Source organism: Macrosteles quadrilineatus, unplaced genomic scaffold (genome assembly GCF_028750875.1).
Source record: "Macrosteles quadrilineatus isolate MER2022 unplaced genomic scaffold, UCM_ALF_1.0 Scaffold_9__3_contigs__length_116548681, whole genome shotgun sequence".
Taxonomy (NCBI): domain Eukaryota; kingdom Metazoa; phylum Arthropoda; class Insecta; order Hemiptera; family Cicadellidae; genus Macrosteles; species Macrosteles quadrilineatus.
Genome location: NW_026542602.1, coordinates 90,278,416 through 90,301,543, shown reverse-complemented (window position 1 = coordinate 90,301,543; position 23,128 = coordinate 90,278,416). Strand labels below are relative to the sequence as shown.

Sequence of the window (23,128 nt, the reverse complement as noted above, 5' to 3'; positions counted from 1 at the left end):
TTTAAGTGGATTTAATTTTCGCATTAGTATTAATGGAGTTCCTTCTTTTAATGCCAGTAATGGCATTTGAATACCTGAGATAGCACGCACGATTATTATTCACTTAATAATTTATGTTAGATTGTGTGGGTATAGAACAAAAGATAAAAATATTAAGGCATTACCATCCCTTTTATTGTTTATAATACTTTAATCAAGGTTTTTATGTTTACATATTCAACATTGGAGAATTTAAACGTTGTTGAGTGCACAGGTGTGCTGCGATTGGGGTTTAATATATTTGGACTTATTTAAAAGTAAAATAGTTTTCTGTGCTGCACTCTGTAGAAACATTGTGGCACTATTTCAAATCATGACTAATACAGAACGTTGTGATTATTCAAACCTACAAAACAGTTGGTGAAAGAAAACATCTGCTTTTAAATTATATTTATTTGTAAACATTGTAGTTCAAAAAGTCTGACATTGTCCCACTTAAAACCCTCTGGGGCGGAGCCCTTTTGACGGATCTGCACCAAACTTCACAAAAACCATCCTTGAAAGATGCTTAACCCTAGCAGTGGCCAACCGTCGTCTGGTTACGGTATGACGTTGATGCTTAGAATGGCCAGAGTCGTCTGGTTACGGTATGGGCCGAAATTTTTTTAACGGTAAAAAAACACTTACAATCAACTCAGATTAGAATAATATATATACCATTCGAAAGATCACATTCTGAACTTTCATTTTATTACATAAACAAACCCTGTAGCAGGTATATAACAATGTCACGACGATTAGAAATCAAATGAAATTTTGGCGCGGTACGACATTTGCAGCCGACACTTGGGAACTGGCAAAACACGTCTTGTTTGGCATTACCCTGCTCGGGTAATTTTCGTCTTGGGATGTTGCGGGTGGTACCACGGGATAGCCATTGATTTTATCTTCATTGTGATAGTGATATTTATAACTAAATATTGATTGCACAATCGGTACGATTTTATGAAAACAGCTGTTTTTGAAATTTCTAACAAATGGCCAACAGTCGTCTGGTGACAGTATGGAAAATACGAATTATATACAGTGAAAGTTATTATTACCTAGTCATATAGTATATCATTTTGAAGAGGAAGAAATTTAGATTCAGAGAGTGGCAGCCCTGCACTAAGGGTTATTTCTGTATTCTCGCATGTAGACGACGAAGTGAGTCATTACTGCTACAGTCTGTCAGCTGTCTTGTATTGCCATTGTTTGTTTGTGTTGTTGCCGATCCGCGATTTATTACTAAATATGTTATTAGTTCGTAGTGTTAGTGTTAGTGAAGTGTTGTGTGTGTGTATAACAGTAATCTTCATGCATAAATATTACTGAATTGTGTGAAATAGTGTTCATAAAAGGAAAAGGTTGTATTTTGTTAGCATCATGTCCTAAAATGACGATTCTGACATTCAGAGATTGTTGTACCTATATAATGATATACCCAAGGTGTTATACATTTTTATAAAGGTAAATGAATACACTACAACATGTTTATAATGGTTTGGTTGGGGGTAAAAAAGTTTGTAAAAAAGTTATAGCCTATACTAAACAGGCCTACTACTGTATTTTGTTAGCATCATGTCCTATAATGACATTTCTGACATTCAGAGATTGTTGTACCTATATAATGATATACCCAAGGTGTTATACATTTTTATAAAGGTAAATAAATACACTACAACATGTTTATATTGGTTTGGGTGTAAACAATTTGGTAAAAAAATTATATAGGCTAGGCTACTAAATACTGTACACTCCATTTTCTTGAAATGCGCAAAAAATTCAAAACGTTCTCAAATTGATACATAGCCTAATCATAGGTGAAAATAACTTTTTACCATCATACTTATGACTTTTTTGGATTCCTTATTTCATTAGCTTTACAAATATGTAGGCTACATATCATCAGCCTACATAATGTTTCACAACACAAGCAAACACTGTAGGCTATAGTTTACACCTATTTGCGGTTTTGCGGTTATTGTATTATTATGTCCTTATTACGTACCTACAAAAAAATATTTCTAACATGTTATACATTTTTATGTAGGTAATTGAATACACTACAAGATTATTATGTTGGTTTGAAGTAAAAAAATTTGGTACAAAAGTTGTATACTAAGTACTGTGAATTTTTTTTCTCGAGAAATCGCTAAAATATAAAAACATTATTTTATATACGTATGTTTATAGGTAAAAAGTTATTTTTACCATAAACCTTATGACTTTTTTTGATTCCTTACTTCATTAGCTTTACAAACATGTATATATCATTATTAGTATACACATATATTATAGAACTTTTTACAACATAAACTAACACTGTACGGTTTTCAATTTTTTCGGTTCTCCGTTTGTCATTTATATTTCGCCCCAAAAACTTATAAAAAAAAAATATTTTCCTAACATGTTATATATTTCTATGTAGGGAATTAGATTGTCTACAAAATGTATATAATGAATTTCCCATAAAAAAATCCGTAGAAAAAAAATACCAAGGCCGCTTTTGAAATTTCAAAAAAAAAATTTATTTTTTTTTATTTTTTTCACTTTACCGATAAAATACACTGTCTAAATCATTATGATATTACTATTTCTAGATTCTCCTGTTCTTTCCGAACAAAATGAATATGAGGTTGGCTAGGTTTACTTGTACGGTTGAATTTTTACGAATTTTCAAAAAAAGGTCTGCAAAATCGCCAAAATGGGTTGGCCATTCCCCACTTCTAACATTGGCCACTGCTAGGGTTAATAATTCCTGAAAGTTTCATTACAATCTGTCGAGCGGTTTCGGAGTTCATAACGTTCAAACATATATATATATATATATACATACAAACTTCCTCTTTTATAGATATAGATTTTGACACTATTTATTGTACAATGTACATAAAAACGAATAAAGATATTTGAATTGAATTGAATTGAATGGCATTTAAACATTGAGCCTGAGATGAGTTGGATAGGAGTGATGCCTTGAGTGGCATACTTACCATACAATATGTAAAAGATTGTCATTACTATTTTATCCATGTTAATTTCCCTACAAAACTGACTTGTCTAAAAAAGTTAAATTTATTGATATAGGCATAAAATTTCATTTCAACATTTGAAAGCTTTTACATTCAATTGATTTTTTGTGGCACTGTTCATAGTTTGGTGGTTTTCCTAGGATATTACATATGGTTTATAACATTTTTTTCTCCATTGCAGTACATTCTACCAGCCATAGTCCACATCAACAATCAGCCAAGACTGTTGAGGGGAGACGGACCCATCGCCCTAGTGTTGGCCCCCACCAGAGAACTGGCTCAACAGATACAGCAGGTTAGTAGACAACAACTATCAGTGTCGGCAGTAAAGCCAGCAAAGCAAAGCAATACATTTTTAAAAACAATCCTCAAAACTGATAGCAAATGTCCCTTTAGCGAAGTAATCTTGGTAAGACCTAGACCCACGGACAGATTTACTTTTTCATTTTCATGTTCCCAGAGGCCAAAAACACTAGCCTATTCGTTAAAATGTGTGTATGTGGTCCGTGTAGCCTTTTGTAGAACCAAGTAGCCTACGTGATAACTTGAGTAATTTTGTAAGTAGCCTACATGATAACTTGAGTAATTTTGTAAGTAGCCTACATGATAACTTGAGTAATTTTGTCCAATTTTGATTGAATTTGGCATGAACGTGTTGTCGAATTAGTATGTGAACCAGCAAGATTGGGTCATGGGAACAGGGGTTTATGGGGGGTTAACAGGGTTTTCCCATTTTTCATCTTGTAAACAAAAATTTTGCAATTTCTTTCCAAACCACTTTGTAGAGCTAAAAAAAGCAAATAATCTATATATATAAAAGGCAAAGCCCTCACTGACACACTCACTCACTCACTCATCACTAATTCTCCCACTTCCCATTTACCTAGGAGGCTGAAATTTGGTACACTGAATCGTTAGGCATCAAATAGGAAAACTAAGTTGTTTTTATTCTGATCGGACTCTCGGGCTCCGCCCCAGTGGCTCTGGAGTTTCCCATATTAACCTTATGAGTACTCATATTTAAATTGAATTAATGAATCTTAACAGCTGTTTCAATTAAACAAGTTGGTTCTGTTCTATGATGTTCAATAGCATTAAAGTTACAGGGATTACCAACAGGGTGCAGCACTGTTATTTTTTATATTTATGACAACAGCTAATCTGTAACCAAAAGGTGAGTGAGCGTAGCGAACGAGCTAACCCGAAGGCAAGTGAGCGCAGCGAACGAGCTCCAACCTAAAGGTGAGTGAGCGTAGCGAACGAACTTCAACCAGGACGTGATTGAGCCATGAGAACGAGATCACTTATGAAGTTAAACGGGGCAAAGCCCGCGGGTACAGCTAGTGTAGTATATTGAAGCATTGTTGTATGTGTAACGGTTACGGAAAAAATCCCCAAAAAGTGTAAATTTAAAATTACCATGTTATTCTTATGAAGAATAAATAAACTGTTGTAGCTTGCTTGTTTATGAACATATTTTAGTAAAATTTAGAAATTTAGAAATTATGTTCACTTCATACTAAACTATCAATGTTTCAATTTAAAAAATCCTATTTTCTTCCCTGTAGCAGCAAACCTAAGTAGCCTACTCATCAAAATTTATGATATTTAAATAGGAAATAAATCTGTCAATAATTTTAAGGGAATAATTTAGTGGAATTGAAGCCAGGTAGATGGAAATTCGCTTAGTCTGCAGGTTTGCTGCGGCGGGGTTATTTTATTTTAACTCTGTAAACAGAAAAATGCCCGACTTTCATTACAACTATCGTGTAGGTAATTTTGTATATGAAAGGGTTGTTGTAGGACGGAGGAAATTTAAAATTCTGTAAATTTCAGCTAAAATTCCCATTTTATGCTTAAGGAGAAAAAGTAAACTGTTGTGTAGTTTGTTTGTTTATGGATGTATTTTTTCAAATTTGGCAAACTTATTAATTTTACTCTTAGAGTTTATGTTATATATATAAAAAAAAAAAATAAAACAGTACTTTCTACTATGCCATTAATATTTTTCATTAAAAAAACCATTTTCTTTCCCCTAGCAGCAAACCTTATACTAGTTAAATATAATGTTATTTAACTAGAAAGCAAATCTGATAAGTTTATGGAAATATTTGAGTCAAAATCCAATCAGACAATTGGAAATTTGCTTAGCTTATAGGTTTGCTGCGACGGGGTTTATTGAAATAACATAAGCATTCTCTCTCATACCTATGACAATTAGAATAACAAAATAAATAGTTTGTGTATAAGATCAGTGTTCACCCTGAACATGGCAAATATTTCAGGACGGATCTTTTTGCATGTTGGTGTGTTTGTCATCATGTGTAGTTTTTACGAATCCTAGATATAACCATTGTAGTTGTTGCTTGAAATGAACTATTATTGCAACTTTGTCATGGGTGGGAACTCAGACAATTGATTTCATAAATTTGTTCTCTATCAAAATTAGGGGTCTGCGGGTCAGACTTTTTTGGTTCGGGTCGGGTCGGGTCGGGCCGATAATTTTGGTCCTCGGGTTTCGGGCCAAAATCGGGTCGGGCCAAAAATTATTAATTAGGCCTACCGGATTTTTTTCTTTTAACTCTGTGTTTATAATATTACTTGAATATAAAATATGAAAAAAGATTGTATTTATGTATATTATTTCATGTTCATAACTTATTTACAGCTTAGGAGTTGAATCAACTGCAAGAAAGAAGAAAATAATTTTTTTTATCAAGCCATTCTTTCCCATTTTCATAACTGTTGAAATATCTAAATAGTTATATTACAACAAGTTTGAAATGGAACTTAATATAAAAGGATCATAAACAAATCAATTAACCTTATCACAAGTTTAGGGCCTGTGGACTGGCTTCAAGACTGCAAGTAAGAAGAAAATAAAAATTCTATGTTTCCACCATGCAATATGAATCATTCATTCCCTGCCTCCTAACCTCCTAAGTATAAAAACCTCACATTTACAATAGCATTATTAGTTACATCATCATAAATAAAGAATTATCAGCTATTATTGGCATTTAGGCCTACAGCTTTACATAGGAATTAATTTTTATAGTAAATAGGCTAAGCAACATGACAAGTGGAGAACTCATTGAAGAAAAGATATTGTGTAAACTAATTTACTATAACACTCTAAAACAGTAAATAACACACATACATTGTTTATGGTATAGTTATAGTAAAGGCTGTAAAAATTGCATATCATGTCATACACAGTAGTATAGACCTACGGTATTGCAAGAGATTAAAATCCTAAAACAACTGATTTTGATAGCTAATAAATGAAAAGAATTAAAAATCCATAAACTCAAGTCAAACAATATCACAATTAATTAGGTAGCCTACCCGAAAAGGAACTCTTAATATAATTATAGAAAATTATATTATATCAAGAGAAAAGAAAGTTAAATGCTAATTTAGCAACATAAGCAGACAGCACAGAAATTATAGTGCCCTAATTAGCAACACAACTCAATGTTTTTATACTGTAAGTCAATGTTTTTGAAACTGTAAGGTCTTTTTCTCGGAAGGAAGGGTAGTAGAATGTAAACAAAAAACCATGAATCACACTCACAGCCAGGTCTGGGCCCGGGGACACTCAAGGTTACAGACCCTCCCCCTCCCCTCCCCTCTTGCACAACCCGACTCGGGGACACTCAAGGTCATAGACCCTCCCCCTCCCCCGCCCTATTACACCACCCGGTTGTCCAATTGCTGACAAAATGCAAGTAACGAAACAAGGAAGTAGAGACAAAAAGATATATTATTTCTTTATTAAAAAATATAAAACTGTTACAGATAATTTCCAAAGAAATAAATTCATGGTAGTCTGTGTCTTGTAAATATTGTATTGGATCTTAGAAATATCCTTTTTGAAACTCAATCTAACTTAAGAAAAAATAATTTTACTGATGAAAACTTTCATAAAAATTATAAAATATTTAGGCCTAACCTCTTTGTACACTTGCTGATACTTGATACTTTTAGCGAATTTCCCTATAGGGAAGTAGCTATTACCGTAGGTGGCACGGTAAGACCTAGACCCGGGACCGATTTACTTTTTCATTTTGATGTCCCCAGAGGCCAAAAACACCATTCGTTCAAATTTTTATATATGTATATATATATATATACGTCCGTGAACGCGATAACTTGAGTAATTTTTGTCCGATTTTGATGAAATTTGGTTTAAAGGTGTAAAGCGGGATAAACTTGAATGAGATTGCAAACCAGCATGATCGGACCATGGGAATGGGGCTTTACGGGGGGTTTTATGGGGTAAAAATTGGTTTTTCTCACTTTTGACCCTCAAAACACAAATTTTCCCAATTTCTCTTTAGACCTTTTTAAAGAGCTTAAAAAAACAATTAATTTAGTATATAAAAGTATTTTTGTTCGGTTAATAGTAACGGAGAAAATTAAAAAAATTGTAAATTTAAAATTCCCATGTTATTCTTAAGGAGAATATTGTCAAATGTTGTAGTTTGCTTGTTTATGGATATATTTTGTATTTTGATCAAATTTATTTATTTTGTACTAAGCTATCAATATTTTACAAAAAAACACACTTTATTAGTTTCCTTGTAGCAGCAAACCTAGGTACTCGTTAAACCTAATGTTATTTAAATATATTTAATTGAAAATCAATTAAGACAAATGGAAATTCGCTTAGTCGGCAGGTTTGCTGCGGCGGGGGTATTTTTAAAAATGAAATGGTGACCATACAATGCAGAACCAGACGATCAGAAGTGTTGTTTTGTTTTGTTACTGAATGACAAAAAGGACAATAGGAAAATAAAAGAACAAGATACAGATCTGTACACTATATCAGATATTTCTTTTGTTTATAATTTATTATGTAAAATACTAAAATATATTTTAAACTAGGTATGGAATAAACAATAAATAATTAAACTGGTACCTCTGGATAAATAGTCTTTCTTTTGACTTCGTTTTCTTTGCACTGTTGTGTCACGGCTTTTGTCAGTAGACGACTGGCTCTGGCTAGTGACAGTACGGCAATTGCTCTGTTGTGTCTTTGTTCTTAAACCATCGTGAGCAAACTTAATATTTAATTCGAATTTTAACGTTTTAATTCCTCTGTAATAATATATATAAGAGTGCTTCTTTGAAAATAACTTATTATAACTTTGAAAATAATAATTTAATTATTTTTTTTTGGCCCGACCCGATCTTGGCCCGATCAAATCTCTTACCCGACCCGGTCTTTCGGGCCTTCCGCTGGCCCGACCCGACCCGAAAAAATCGGGGACCCGCAGACCCCTAATCAAAATCACTTAAATGGGTCGGTATGGTTAGCTGCTGCTACTACTAGCTCATATAACCTCTGTCTCCGATAAATGACTTTGTATACATGTTTGTTGTGACAGGTTGCTACAGACTTTGGATCTTCAACATATGTCCGCAACACATGTCTGTATGGAGGAGCGCCTAAGGGGCCGCAGGCTCGTGACATAGAGCGAGGGGTGGAGATAGTGATAGCGACACCTGGCCGACTGATAGACTTCTTGGAGCGAGGACAGACCAACCTGCGACGCTGCACTTACCTGGTGTTGGACGAGGCCGACCGCATGTTGGACATGGGCTTTGAGCCCCAGATCAGGAAAATAATTGAACAGATCAGAGTAAGTACCAGGTTCATAGATCAAGATTAAAACTACTTTGAATTCTTTATTAGTGGATAAAAGAGTAAGAGGAATTTCAGTAGAATTAAGTTGTTGAAAATCATATCAAACTGGTGAACAGATAGGCATCATGAGTAAGGATTCTCTATTGTAATTACTAATTAGCTATCGATTTGCTATACCGAAACCTACCAATTTTTTCGTACTACACCAACCCCTGTCTATATGTTCTTACACAAAGTTATTATGGGGTAATATACGTTGTTTTTAAGTAGGGAAAAAATTAGAGCGGCAACGAAAAATTCTGACTAGCTAATTTTAATCTGAACTTCTAAAGTGGAAACATAATCTTTGTCTTCCGATATGGCAGGACAATATTGAACATCTCCTGCAGTACGGAAACATCACCATTGTCTACCGCGATAGCAACGAAATCCTGCTTATCTCCCGTAGCCTTGTGGACTCATTGTCATCTGCTGCGGCCATGGAAATATTTTTGTCTTCAACCGCAATCTTGGAAAATCCTGCAAACTTCTCAGACTGGGTATCACTTTGGTATTGATCCTTGATACCGATGCCAATGTACCAGAATCAGTGGTTTTGAGAATAGACACATCCCTAAATTGTAATATAAAATTCTATAATACAACTAAAACTTGATTTGGAATGGAACCACAACATAAGAGTTTATAATTGAGTGTAAAAATGATTTGTGGTGTTACAGCCTGACAGACAGGTACTGATGTGGTCTGCTACCTGGCCCAAGGAGGTTAGGAACCTGGCAGAGGAATTTCTCAACAACTACTTGCAGATCAACATTGGCTCTCTCACATTGGCTGCCAATCACAACATCCATCAGATAGTTGAGGTCTGCGATGACCCAGAAAAACCTGACATGTGAGTTGATCCTGCTTGCTTGATATTTACTTTATTCCTGATGCACAATAAGCTACGGTTTACGTTTATGGACAATGAGTCCCAGCTCCTTCCCATCAGTCAACTCTTATTCCAACGTGATTTGCTGGTCTAGTTTGTAGGAGTCCAAAACCACAATCTACCAAATCTCAAGAGAAAATTCAAATCTGAGATTTGGGAATTATTGGCATGATTAGATATTCAAATCTCTAATACCATGTTTAATTACAATAACCCAAGTGTTTTTTTTGTAAGAGGATTATTCAGTAAAAGTACTGGAATCGGAATTTCCTTTTCATGTCTGAGAAAATATTTAATTATATATAACTTTATGAATTGAAAAATAAGGAGGATAGCAGCTAGCAGTGTAGGTAGGCGGAACATACAGAAAAGACACTGAACAAACAATATTTTGTCCCTTGGGGACTTTGTCAAGTGTAGAGTTAGCTCTCTATTACTTTACACTACACTTGACAAAATCCCCATGTGGACGAAATATTGTGTATTCAGTGTCTATTCTGTATGTTCTATGGCCTACCTACACTTCTTGTTGTACAATTCAAAATTCTGGCCTAGAGCATTTCCTTGAACAAAACTATTTATAAATTATGTAATGGTTTTAGACATTTTCAGGAATTTATTTTGATCATGGAAATTTTGTTACATTTTTGTGATTGCGGGAGATGATCATGATGTTACCAAGATTTTGGGAACATGATCATTAACATTAACATTTAATGATGTCCTTTAAATGTTATTGTTCTTAAAATTGAGACTCATAACTTGATTTTTAAAACTTGGATTGACAGGGGACAGTGATGAAGCGAGTAGGGTGTTGTAATTTTTAAAAAGCGATTTTGCTTGACACTTGATCTTGAGGTCGCAATTGGTATGTAATCCATAGTTCATGAGGTTTTAAGTACTCAATACAAGGATGGTTTTTTACTGAAGAGGGAACCATAGAACAATAAAAAATCCCTTTCTTGTAATGCTAGAAGTATTTATGATTTTACACTTCATATTATCTGAGATTAGAACTAATATTGAAATGTTGGGTCCTGATGTTTGTGGCTGAAAAAGAAAGAATGGTCAAAAGACATTATTTTTTTTGTCCACTTTCAACTCGATTATCCCTCCACGTTTCTTACACATAGAAACATTTAAATCAATTCATAAGTAATCGTTATTTGTCGCAGCAAAATCCTAACTATCTTCCACGGTCTTGGAAACATCATTATTGTCTCCCACGATAGTAAAATCCTGTATATCTTCGGCAATCTTGTGGACATCCCCTCCTGCAATTGCAACAAAACCCTGAAATCTACTAACGGTCAGAGGAACATCATCTGGTCATCATGGTCTTTCGCAACTGTGCAAAATATTTAACATCTCCCAAAGTCTCGGGAACATCATCATCGACTTCTGCAATCGAGGCAAGATAAGAATATATTCCGCAGTCATGTGCACTTTATCATCTTCCGCTTTAACAGCAAAATTCTGATCATCTCCCGCGGTTTTGTAAACAATATCACCGTCTCCTTCAGGAAAGAAAATGTTATCAATGTCCTCCATGATGACAATGAGAGCATGAATTTTTTTATTGTGTGCTCTGTGATCACGACAACTGACGGTTATCGGCTTCTACCCCTTGACAATACAATATCAAAGAATCAGTGGTACCAAGAATCGACACATAACTAATTTTACTAATAATCACAACAAGAATAGGTCATCCATGAATGTTTTCTTCTTGTCTAAATAAGTTTTGAATTTTCTCGAATCCATGGTGTTACAACCTTGGATACATTACATTTCACAAGTTAAGTCCAATTGCATGATGTTGCATTATTCATTGCAAATCTATTGTCGATTTGCGGGTGCAAAACTTAACTTAACATTCAATACTCTTGTAAGAAAATCCTGTCATGCTATATTATATATCCTGTGAGAACATGTGTTTGAGCGATACTTCTTTTCAGGTTGCTTAAACTTCTGAATGACATTTCTCAAGAGCCTGATAATAAAGCCATCATCTTCGTCGAGACGAAACGAGGAGTGGATGAGATAACTAGGACTGTACAGCGTGCAGGGTAAGTGTGTTTAATCGGTGTATCATTTACTTCATTAAACTTTACTGTGTAATAAACTATGTCCTTCAACCCCATTGATTTGATAACTAATTGTTATAGTTCATGGACCGTAAAATATCGGACAGTACTTATGAAAAAAAAATAGCCTAAAATTTGCAGACATTATAAATGTTTTTTTTTTTATTCTATGGACTCCACTTGTCAATAGATGTGACTATAAAATGAAAAAAGGTGTTTAAATCATCGCTGTACGAATGAAATAATTGTAAAGTACGGTAGAAACCCAAAAAGTTTATAATTAAAACTATAGGTACTCAGCAACCACACCTGGTAATTTTTCTTTCACAGTCATATAATGATTGCTCCAAATTTACAAATATTAAGTGAGCCAGTTGAATTTAAGTTTATCAATTAAATTTCTTTCAAAGTATTTATTTGTGTCTGCTCTAGCATTATTATTTTATTATTTCAGGTACAATGCAATGGCAATACATGGAGACAAGTCACAGCAGGATAGAGATTATGTTCTGGCTGGTATGTTACTATAGTATAGTAAAAAAGTTATTTTCTAATATTCCATTTTAGGTGCTAATACTGCCCAAAATCATACTATTTTAACAACAAAAAATATTAAAAGAAATTCTCTACATGGTTACTGTCAGGGGATAAAGTTTGGACACTTAAGTTTGGAGCTTTGCAGGAAAGTAACTAATGAAGTTTATTAACATTTACTTTGTTTATTATGTGTGGTATTATAAAAATATTGAGTCAGTTGTTAGGGACACACAAGATGTGAGTCACCTTTCTGCACTGAATTCCTACACAAGCGATAGCGTTTGCACTACTTACATGGGCTATATTCAAGGAATTTTGAACATTCCGGCTATAAAAAATACGAGCTCAAAAAATGTTTATTTAATAAGAATAAGGCAGAATAAAGCACACACAACAGCAACACAAATTACTAAACAGCTGTTTATTATTATTGGCAGAATTGAACATAAACTGGAAGTCGTCTTGGAGAGAGGTTATCTTTACATGAAAAGCATTTTCCTTTTCTAGCATAGTTTAATAATAATTAATGATGCAATATGACGAAAAATATAGCTCATCACACGGGTAAAAAGTGTCTTTTCAACTCTTGCTCATTTTCTGACCTTGGTTTCGCTTCGATCGTAAAAATTGAGCTCAGGTCGAAAAGAGTCTCTTACCGCCCTAGTGATACTATTTTTTTGATCATTGTTGATACTATCATCAGGTGAAACAGTACAAAATCAAACCAAGATTAAACACAATCCAGCTGTAGCCAAAATGTTGGGTGAATAACTGCACACAAAAATTGTACAATGGTCAAAACATCTAGACACAAATTTTTATAATTTTATCACAAAGTTTTATAGCAGTGATGTAGATCAATAATCAAAATGAACAAACAGCTATAAATATACTAAATTAACCCTGTATCTATGTTAACAGTTTTTCAGACTTAACAAATACAATTTAGTAGTGATGATTCCACTAATTTCACTAGTAGAACAATTTTTTACAATGAGGCTTTTAACATTTTTAAATAAACAATGATATAGCCTATTGTAGTTTTTTTTTAACTGAACTGTTTATTTAGTTTACTTCATATGCATGATTAAATTCTTCTCTAAATGATAATCGTTTCCCATATTTCACTTTTTAAATTTCTACTTTTCTCCATTTCCAACACTGTACTTGTAGTAACGTGTGGTTGCCTGTTTTAGATTTTCGGTCAGGAAGATGCAATATTCTGGTAGCGACGGACGTTGCCGCGAGAGGCTTAGGTGAGTAGACGTCGTAATATCGTAAGAGTCCGGACAGACTGCCGGGTGTCACGGTAACTGGAAGAGAGCCTCCATCAAGGTGAACTGTGCAAGGTACTCGCTCACTAGCCTCACTTACTCTTAATGCTGTTAGTATTTGCCATAAATATGTATCTAGTTGCTTTTTTTTAAGTGTGTGTGTTGGTTAAGAATTAGATGTAAGCAACAAATTGTTATAACACGTTTGCTGCAATGTGGGGTTAATAATTTATTTTTTGTGTGAATCGTTTTTATTGTGGATTTAAAATGAAAAACTATAATATATCCGCTCTAATGTTATATTCATACACAAAATTTAGTAAAAATTTAAAACTAAAATAATTAACCCAATGTTCAAACATTTCTGTATTGCACAAATAATTTCATTATTTCCACTGACTCAGCCTATTTGTATATTCTAAAGCCAAATTTACATTTATTTATTTGCACCCTGCAATTGTTGATGGTACTGTTAAAACAAATTAGCCTCCTAATCTCAGTATATTTTCCACAACATTTACAAATAACTATATTCAACTATTGGCAATTGTTTTTCACCCAGTTTTAAATCTAACAGTCCTGCAGTTGTATTCATTGACATACTTCCACCCAATGACTATTGCAGTAAACGTGTTAATCCTCTGATAATACTAGTTGTAAGATCCTCATTTTGTAGCCAATAAAACTTGTGACCAGATAAATGGTTCACAGTTGGTAATACTAATACAGCTTAATTAGCTTGACCAATTAAAAACAGACTTATATCGGCCAAAACTGTTTAGAAAAAAGGCTTTGGCTGTAACTGAATAAGATTGTGGCAAATACAATAGGCAGCATTTTGTGTAGGCCAGTGGTTCCCAAACGTCTAGGGCATTCATTGATTTATCGCCCATGAAATTAATCTGGGATGAATCGAGATGGACACAACTCTTGGGTTTTCATTATGCTAAATGACTTAAACATTTAGAAAAGCCTTGTAAAGTCTTTTGAATTTTGTCACAAATTTGGGAACTGCTGGTGCGGGCTGTTATCAGTGAATGGGAACTGAGACAAGAAATAGTCAATGGACCTGGGACTCGCATCCCAATGGGGATTTTGTATTTGCTTTTGAAATGTGTCGATGGGTGCTTAAACTCTGCACCTGTCACTATATTAACTATCAGCATGATGTAGTCATTATGCGGAGTATCTGGTATTTGCCACCAGAAGCTGTAAAGTAAGTGATAGGTGGAGTAAACAGATACAGATAGTATCGCCCAGGTCCACTCTGGTTTGTTACTGCACAGTTCATAAGAGGAGGAAATGTTAGAGAAGGATCAAACATATGATAGATATTTAATAGGGCTTACTCGTCATAGTGGTCTGGCAGAGTTGTTAACCACATAAATCTGTGGGGATGGAATGTTTGTTATCTGTACACTGGGATGACTTATCAGTCTAAGAGTAGGCCTATACCATGGAACACATGCACAACCATAAGATTTGACTACAAAGGTTTGTGCACGACTAGAGGGTGTATAGGTTAACTATTATTTTGATAGGTAATAATTACTTTACCCATTATTTTTTACCTTAGTGCTTCTCTTAAAAGTTATTCTCTCAAAAATTCAATGAGAAGAATCCAACTTATTTTAGACAAGCACATCTCTGTCTGAGTCTAATATATCGTAATGATGTTTGGAGCAAATATTTTGTTTGGGTTGTCATTGTGGCAATATTTAGTATTACTGTTGTTATTAAAAAGAGTGGGAAAGGCAGTGATAATGATAAATTATGAATAGTAATTTCAAAGAATCATTGGTAACAAGAATTGACTAACCTCTGCTTTTGATTACAAGGATAACTAATTAGGGATGATATCTTAGTATGAATCCACTAAAGTCTTTTAACAATTTTTGATATATTGACAATTATGTTGTTAACATCCACAAGACAGTTATTAATTATAAAAGATGTGTTACACTGGCTTTGGCGATTGATTCCAACCAGTCACGTTGGTCATCATCAGGTCCAATGGGAGACCTGGGAATTTTTCTTTCCGTGGTCCCTGCACTGGAGTAGGTAAGAATGTTCACGAGTTTTTACTGTCCTAGATAAGTGCATTTCTAGACACCCCCTCTTCCAAAGGGTAATTTGGCTACTGTGCCTACTATAGGAAAGTTAGTCAAAAAATATAATTTGATTTTGACATTTTTTGTTTGATGGGGACTTAAAAGATGTTCATAAATTTTCGACTCTTAGTTTTTATCAAGCCATTAAGGAAGGATTTGTGCTAAATGTTGTTGATTGAAAAGGGGTCCAACTAGTTATTCTTTAGTCATAGACATTTAGAAGAACTCTATTTTTTATATACTTAGCCATTACAACTACTGATTGTTTGGATACAGTTGCTGTTTTTGCTAGGAGAATCCCCACAACTACATATTAGTAAGGAATATTTCCTAGTCTGACTCTGATCAAAATTAAGGATGTTTTTGAGGGTTGGCTGTGTCTTGTCAGGCATCTATATTTCATCAATCCCATTATCTGTTATAATTCAATATTTCAGGTGTTTTTCAGGTTTTTCAGGTTCTTATATATCAGTTCTTATATATCAGAATATATTATACATCTTATATATCAGTTCAGGTTTTTATATATATAAAGATAGAGTAAAGAAGTCTCAAATCACTTGACTCTCACAAAAACTAGGAATTTTATGAGCATTTTTAAATTGAAATGGAACCCCTGATTTTATTGCCATTTTGTTGTTATATGGATTCAAGACAAATTTAGAAGGGTTTAACACCCAGCGACCTACAGACTTTGTGTGTATCGCTCATGAAACTGTTAGCGTTTAAATCAGCTGGATGTTGAAACACTGAACTTTGTCTGCGGTCATGACAAAATCGTAAAATTTCTCTGAAGTCACAGCAAAATCGAGAATACCTGTCACGGTCAATCGTAAGATTAAGATCTACAAATATATGTTGTTAATGGAGTTATGTGGCCACCCTGAAAGACTTCGTTTTCATCATATCTCTACTTTTAGGAACAATCCTTAGACCTCAACAAAGACAAAAGTTGCTGTGCGACATTTGGCACACCACAATTTTGCTTTGAGAGATACAACATTTTGTTTGAACAATTTCTGAAGATGTGCTTTGTTGTCTATTGCCGAGTATCAACTAAGTGGCAGGTCCAACTAGTCCTAGTAACAATATTATAATTTATTAGGCTAAAGGTGAGTAGCCATAAAGAAACACAATTCCACCGTTATGTATGATGGATTGGTTACAACTTTCTTAGGAAGAAATAGACTGTGTTAAAATTACAGTTACCTGTTTAGACAGATAACATTAGTAAGGAGTCATGACAATCTACAGTTTTGTATTGTCAAAGATCCAATAAAACTAATCAACGATGCATATTTATGTTTCGAGTAAGCCCTGGTATTATCTATTATTAGGTAAATATCTTCTGAATATACTCTCTTTCAGTTTAGATAAGGACAATTCTGTGTTACATACGTAGACACCTAATTACTATTATATATTAAAATTAATGCAAAATAAGAGTCATTGTGCTTATATCAACAAGACTTCCCTTTGTTTTCAGGATTTTTAAAATGACATAACCACATGGTAATCTGTATCTATAAACATACTGCATAGTTTAAACTGATAGGTTACAACCATTTTGTGTCTATAACTAAACAATTTTTTATCAGGTGAATAGATAAAAATGTTATTCAGGAGATGTATCAATGTGACAGAAAATATTTTAATCACTTAAGTGGGAAATACCAAGGAAAAGTAGTAACTCGTAATTGTTGTAGATAACACTTAGTGGTTATCATGACAGACTAGTGTTGCATTATTTTGAGTTGGAATTGGCTGCCACACAGCCCTAATCATTCTCACACACAGGGTCCAATGATCTAGGGACATGCAAGACAAAATAATCCTGTTGACTTCTTATTACAATTTAATTATATTTCATATACTAATACTCTATCCGTGAGTAGTTAGTTGGGTTGAGTGAAACAAAGTTTCTCTTTCCCTGTTCTTTTATTTGTTCTTCTTTTTATTTTAATTCTTTTAACTTCCAGCTTGGATGTTGAGGTCTTGAAAAAATTAACAATAACAACATAATTTAATAAGACTTCAAAGCCTTAAAGTGTTACTCTTTAGTCCTACTAATGAGTAAGTATCCTTGACAAGCTATTGTTGGTCAAAGTGTGAGTAGTTGGGATTTGTGACAAAATAAATTTGTGATGAAAACCACACTTATCATTTTATTGATTTAGTGTTATATAAACTTAAATTCCCTACTGGTTACGGGATCAAAGATTTTGCTATCCAAATCACCTAAATTTTTTTCAAATAATTTGGACCATCTGTTGACAAATAGATCCAGACCGCCTAATTTTTTGTATCTCTCTTGCCATTAAAATGAGTAGACCCTAGTAACTTATATGAGTTATTTGTCATAAAATAAAACTTAAGTCTGTTGTATAATATCTTAGTTTAGCCATTATCCTTTATTAATAGAATACTAAATTAACAAAAAAATTGCCTTTGTAGTAAACTTGCAGACTAAACAAATTTCCTGTTGCTTTAGAGGGATGAAACAATTATTGATTGATTGGGTAGTCAAGCTTGAACTCACACACACTCACGTGTAAAAATAAAATACTGTCCATTAGAAACTCAATCAAACTTCTATTGATGGGATGGTTTTAACTAATAAAGGATGAATCCTAGTGTTTATAAATGCATTTATTTATAATTTGTACATCAACTCAGTTTGCCCCAATACAACTTTCAACATGTTTATAAAACAATTTAAATTTGGCATCTCGTGGACAATAAGTAAAGTGGTCCTGGATCTTTGTATTGCAATACAATAAGAAAGACTTAATACAGTACCTAGTTATTAACATGTAGAAACACTGCTGAAAAAGTTAATTTCCTGTGACAAATATTTTGTATATAATGCCACCTTGTCCTATTGAAGACGCTACCTTCCTAGCTTGGGGTAAAAGGTTTGCATGTTTTTTCCCCAGAACATACTACAACTGTATGGTTGTGTAACAGTTTAACATAATAAAAATTCAAATTTTATACATTTCATCAAATAAAACATATTTTATTTTAACTGTGCTAAAGTGGTAATATAATATGTATCATGTTGTGTAGATGTGGACGATGTAAAGTTTGTGATCAACTATGACTACCCTCAGTCGTCGGAAGACTACGTTCATCGTATCGGCCGCACAGGTCGATCGTCCAAGACTGGGACGTCTTACACATTCTTCACCCCCAGCAATGCTAAGCAGGCTCAGGATCTTATCTCCGTGCTGCAGGAGGCAGGGCAGGAGGTCAGCCCCATGTTGTACCAGCTGGGAGAGATGGCTAGGAGCGGGGCGTTTGCCAAAGGCGGTAAGTCAAAGTTGATATTCAACCCTCTTTTAAGATTGACTCATTGTTTATGTAAATGTATGGCCTTTCGGGGGGTATAGCTACCCCTGGATACTTCAAACTATTGATTCTTTGCAGCACTCCGTCCCATCAACCTTAGGCGCTTAGCTAATCGTAACTGTCATTTCTCCATTTCCATTTCTTCATTTCCTTAAGTCTCAAAATTGTCTTTCCCAGGAATATAAATCCCTGTTGGCTAGAGCTGCACAGTCTAGCCAGTGAAGTGAAGAATATTTCACCTCTGTTGCACAAAATCTTCATTGGCCTGTTTGACAAACTGTGTGTTAAAGAGCAGTGCTGTTGAACATTTTTTAACAAAGTTTGTACTTTTGCAGGTAAGAGGTTCCGCATGGATCGCTCCTACGATGGTGGCAGAGACAGAGGATTCCGAGGTTCCAGAGGTGGATCTCGCGGAGGTCGAGGGGGCAGCAGGTCAGTTGCTATAAATTCTGTGTATTGCGTAGATAAGGCATTATTATACGAGGTAAATTGTTGCTAAATAGGTATATTTCAGTTGAGAAGGGGACATATTAACATATTAAGGAATATGCACTCAACTCCTAATTAACCGTAATAGGATTGGGTGTGTTGCGGCTTGACCGGAAAATGTTCAAGAAAAATAATTCAAATGAAATGCAGACGGAGAAGGTTCTAATTCCCAACACGTATCAATGTTTTTGTATCAAACTGTAAGTCAATGTTTTTTAAAGTGTAAGGTATTTTGTCAGTGCAGTAGGATGTAAACAAACCATTAATCACTCTCCTCCAGCTAGGCCCACTCAAGGTCATAGACCCTCCCTATATAAATTTGCAATAAAATGTTCCAATTACAGTCAAAACTTTGTTATAAAACATGAGAGAAGAATCGAAAGAGACGTTTCTCTGTTCACAGTTGAAAACTGTTCCAGATTATCTTTAAATAAAATAAAGTATACACATTAGTATGTGTCTGGTAAATATTTTATTTAATCTTAAGGACTGGTCATATTCTTTGTATTATGTGTGTCATTTTGTTCAAATACATGTGTAATATTCATTGTGATTTCTGTCAAATACAACATTCAGGCAACATTAATATACTATATAGACATTGTTTTAAATTCATTTTTCCTCTTTTTAATCAGAACTGAGATTGTGATTCTGACTAAAAAGAGGATTGACACCATTGTGCCTTTGATGGTGGGGAACGTGGAAGTCCAAACCCCTCGTGCCGCAAAGTACCTTGGGGTCATGGTGGACAGCAAGCTCAGCTGGCGAGACCAGATCACCCGTACGGCGGACAAGGCCGCTAAAATGGTTTCTTCCCTTAGTTGGTTAATAGCCAATGTCGGAGGTCCGCGGTCCAGCCGCAGAAGGCTGTTGATGTCTGCGGTCCAGTCCGTGCTCCTGTACGGTGCGGAAGTCTGGGCAGACGCTCTCAATAAGGAGATATATAGGAAGCGGCTCGCCCGAGTGCAGCGTCAGGCAGCACTAAGGGTAGCATCTGCCTATCGAACAGTGTCCGAACCCGCCGTCCTGGTGGTTGCTGGAGTCATCCCCGTCAAACTTTTGGCGGCGGAGAGGAAGGCAATTTATCAGCGCTGTGGGGAGGACCAGGCAAGAATTGAGGAACGCACCCGGACCTTCCAGCTGTGGCAGGAGAGCTGGGAACAGGAGACAAGGGGGCTCTGGACCAGGCGACTGATACAACAGGTCCAACCTTGGGTTAATCGGCGGTGCGGAGAGGTGAACTTCTACCTCACCCAATTTCTGACGGGACACAGCTTTTTCCGGTCGTACTTGTTCAGGATGGGCAAAGCCGTGTCACCCGATTTCATATACTGCCTAGGCATTCCTGATGACGTGGAACACACTTTTTTCCACTGCCAGCATTGGGAAAGGCCCCGCCTAGAGGCTCAACAGTTCGTAGGACTGCTATCGGTGGACACGGTCATACCGATGATGATGGAGGGTGAGGACAATTATTGGACCTGTGTGTCACTTTACATCCAGGGTGTTCTCCGCGCCAAGAAGCTTGACCTCGACCGGGATGCGGTGTAGGTCAAAAAAATTAATAATGCCAGAAACGGTGCGAGCCCTGTGGGCTTAGGTCACATGTTGGCCTGACTTGAAGTAATGTGACAAACAATTCCAGGTCTGTGTCCAACAGAGTAGAGGAGGTTTTTTAGTGAGTAGTCTGTGATAAACTCAGGAGTCTCACACTACAGGCTGGCTACCTGTGTGCGTAAAAGCATTTTCCCTACTCACCCTAAAAAAAAAAAATATCATTTTTCCAACTGACCATGGTAATACATAGGCTATTTAGCATTTGACAGGTTAACCGAAAAATTGGTTACCCGAAACGGCTCTTTATTTCAGTTAACTGGGGTTCTACTGTACTAATGTAAATGTTTTTTGTAGATTTGACAGCGGAGGAAGTCGAGGTGGTGGACGATTTGGAAGTGATGATAGAAGAGGAGGTTTTGGTGGTGGAAGAGAAGAAGGTGGACGGTTTGGTGGTAGGAGTGATGACAGGTTAGGAGGTGGGAGAGGTAGAGGAGGTAGGGGGAGGTTTGACAGTGGGGGAGGAAGGGACTACTCTGGAGAAGAGAACAATGGAAGCTTCATGGGCGGAGGTAGAGGAGGTGGTTATAACAACGAGAGAGGCATGAGGGGCCGAGGTGGGAGCCGAGGAGGATCGGGAGAGAGGGGAGGCAGAGGGGCAAGGCAGAAGCGAGAGAGCCGTTGGGGAGAGGAGAGTGATGATCAGAAGGCAAAGAGAAGGATCATGGATGACGGAGGTGCTAGGCCTGCGCCTGTGGTGGACATGAGAGCCCCTCCTCCAGGTTACAACCCCCAGGGAATGCCGATGAACTTCCCACAACAGTTCCAACAGCCCATGAACGGATTCAGTTTCCAAAACCAAATCGCTATGAACAGAAACTAACTAGACGGTTTGTTCAGTTATTTATTCCTCAGAAACCCATTAGTGTTAGGAATTTGGTAAAAATTACTAGCATAATTTGTATCTGTGATTTTAAACACTCTGGTTTCTATGAGAGTAAAAATATTTTTTTTTTTCTTTCTGATGTTTCAGAAACTCAAAGTATTAATGTTATGGTAGATAGATTTAATTTTTTATTGTGAGTAATGTTTATGGAAGAGTCCTTGCTCATAGAAACTTCCTTTATGTGTTTCTTCCACTCTTAGTTTTGCCAACAAGTAAAAACTCAGAATACCGCCATATAGCACATGGTAGTTACTAATCCGATATAGATTTGTTAAAAGAAGTACAATTTTAAGAGCTAATAAGGTTTTATATTATTTTATCTTTTATTTTAGGGATGGTTTTTAAATGTTGAATAGTAACAAATTTTCCGATGACCCTAAGAGTTGTTATTTTAGAATGTGTACAACATGAAATAACCCCAGCTCACTAAAGATTTATCACTGCTCCATTTGAAATGTTTTCAAAAAGAATCAAATCGATATTAAATAATTAATAGTTTGCCAGAAAGCTAATCTTCTGTGGGCTCAGGTTAATTCAAATTTTAAAATACAATTTGGTTGTATATGCAAATGTTTTAGTGTTATTTGATCACAAGTAGTAAAAAAATAGTAACAAAACAATGCACTTTCAACATTTTTGTACTTTTTTTTAGAAGTTGATCTGTTTCAATGTTTCTTTGTAGTAAATAAAGATACAATTTTAAAAATGAACTCTGAGTGTTTAATTTTGTTGTTGTTAGTATCCACTGACATTTTCTGCCTTTTATGCCCAATAAAAAATGATTATACCGAATTCTTATAAAGAGCATAGTTACGATATTGGTACAACAATAACTCAATGTTACATTCTAAATCCCATTTTCCAGTCCATGGTAAAGTTTTTGATAAATTTAAGCAAGGCCCCACTAGAAAAACAGGCCATGCGGCAGCGCAACACTATGTCACAGTGGTGGATAGTTGAACTAAAATTTACCATTTACAATCTGACAAACAGCCAGTTTATTTACCTAAAACATATGGGATATTGCAAAATAGTGAATTTATCAATGAACCATTCTACACTCATCCTTCACTCATAATTGGGTTAAAATATGCACCTAGGTGGCGTACCCATCTCAATGATTGATAATTGATGAATCTATC

At 35.3% G+C, this 23,128-nt stretch overlaps 1 protein-coding gene across 2 annotated transcripts in view; it reads left to right on the top strand.

Annotated features, from left to right (window-relative positions):
- Positions 1 to 22,696, top strand: part of LOC129004361 (uncharacterized) — a 32,891-nt gene extending 10,195 nt beyond the window's left edge. For both annotated transcript variants that reach the window (XM_054432930.1, XM_054432929.1), the window contains exons 5-13: positions 3,235 to 3,348; positions 8,447 to 8,701; positions 9,426 to 9,598; positions 11,596 to 11,706; positions 12,179 to 12,240; positions 13,458 to 13,517; positions 18,716 to 18,958; positions 19,333 to 19,429; positions 21,398 to 22,696. In XM_054432930.1, the coding sequence (XP_054288905.1) occupies positions 3,235 to 3,348; positions 8,447 to 8,701; positions 9,426 to 9,598; positions 11,596 to 11,706; positions 12,179 to 12,240; positions 13,458 to 13,517; positions 18,716 to 18,958; positions 19,333 to 19,429; positions 21,398 to 21,923 (1,641 nt within the window). In that variant the 3' untranslated portion in view covers positions 21,924 to 22,696. The remainder of the gene's footprint in view (positions 1 to 3,234; positions 3,349 to 8,446; positions 8,702 to 9,425; positions 9,599 to 11,595; positions 11,707 to 12,178; positions 12,241 to 13,457; positions 13,518 to 18,715; positions 18,959 to 19,332; positions 19,430 to 21,397) is intronic.
- The last annotated feature ends 432 nt before the right edge of the window (positions 22,697 to 23,128 follow it).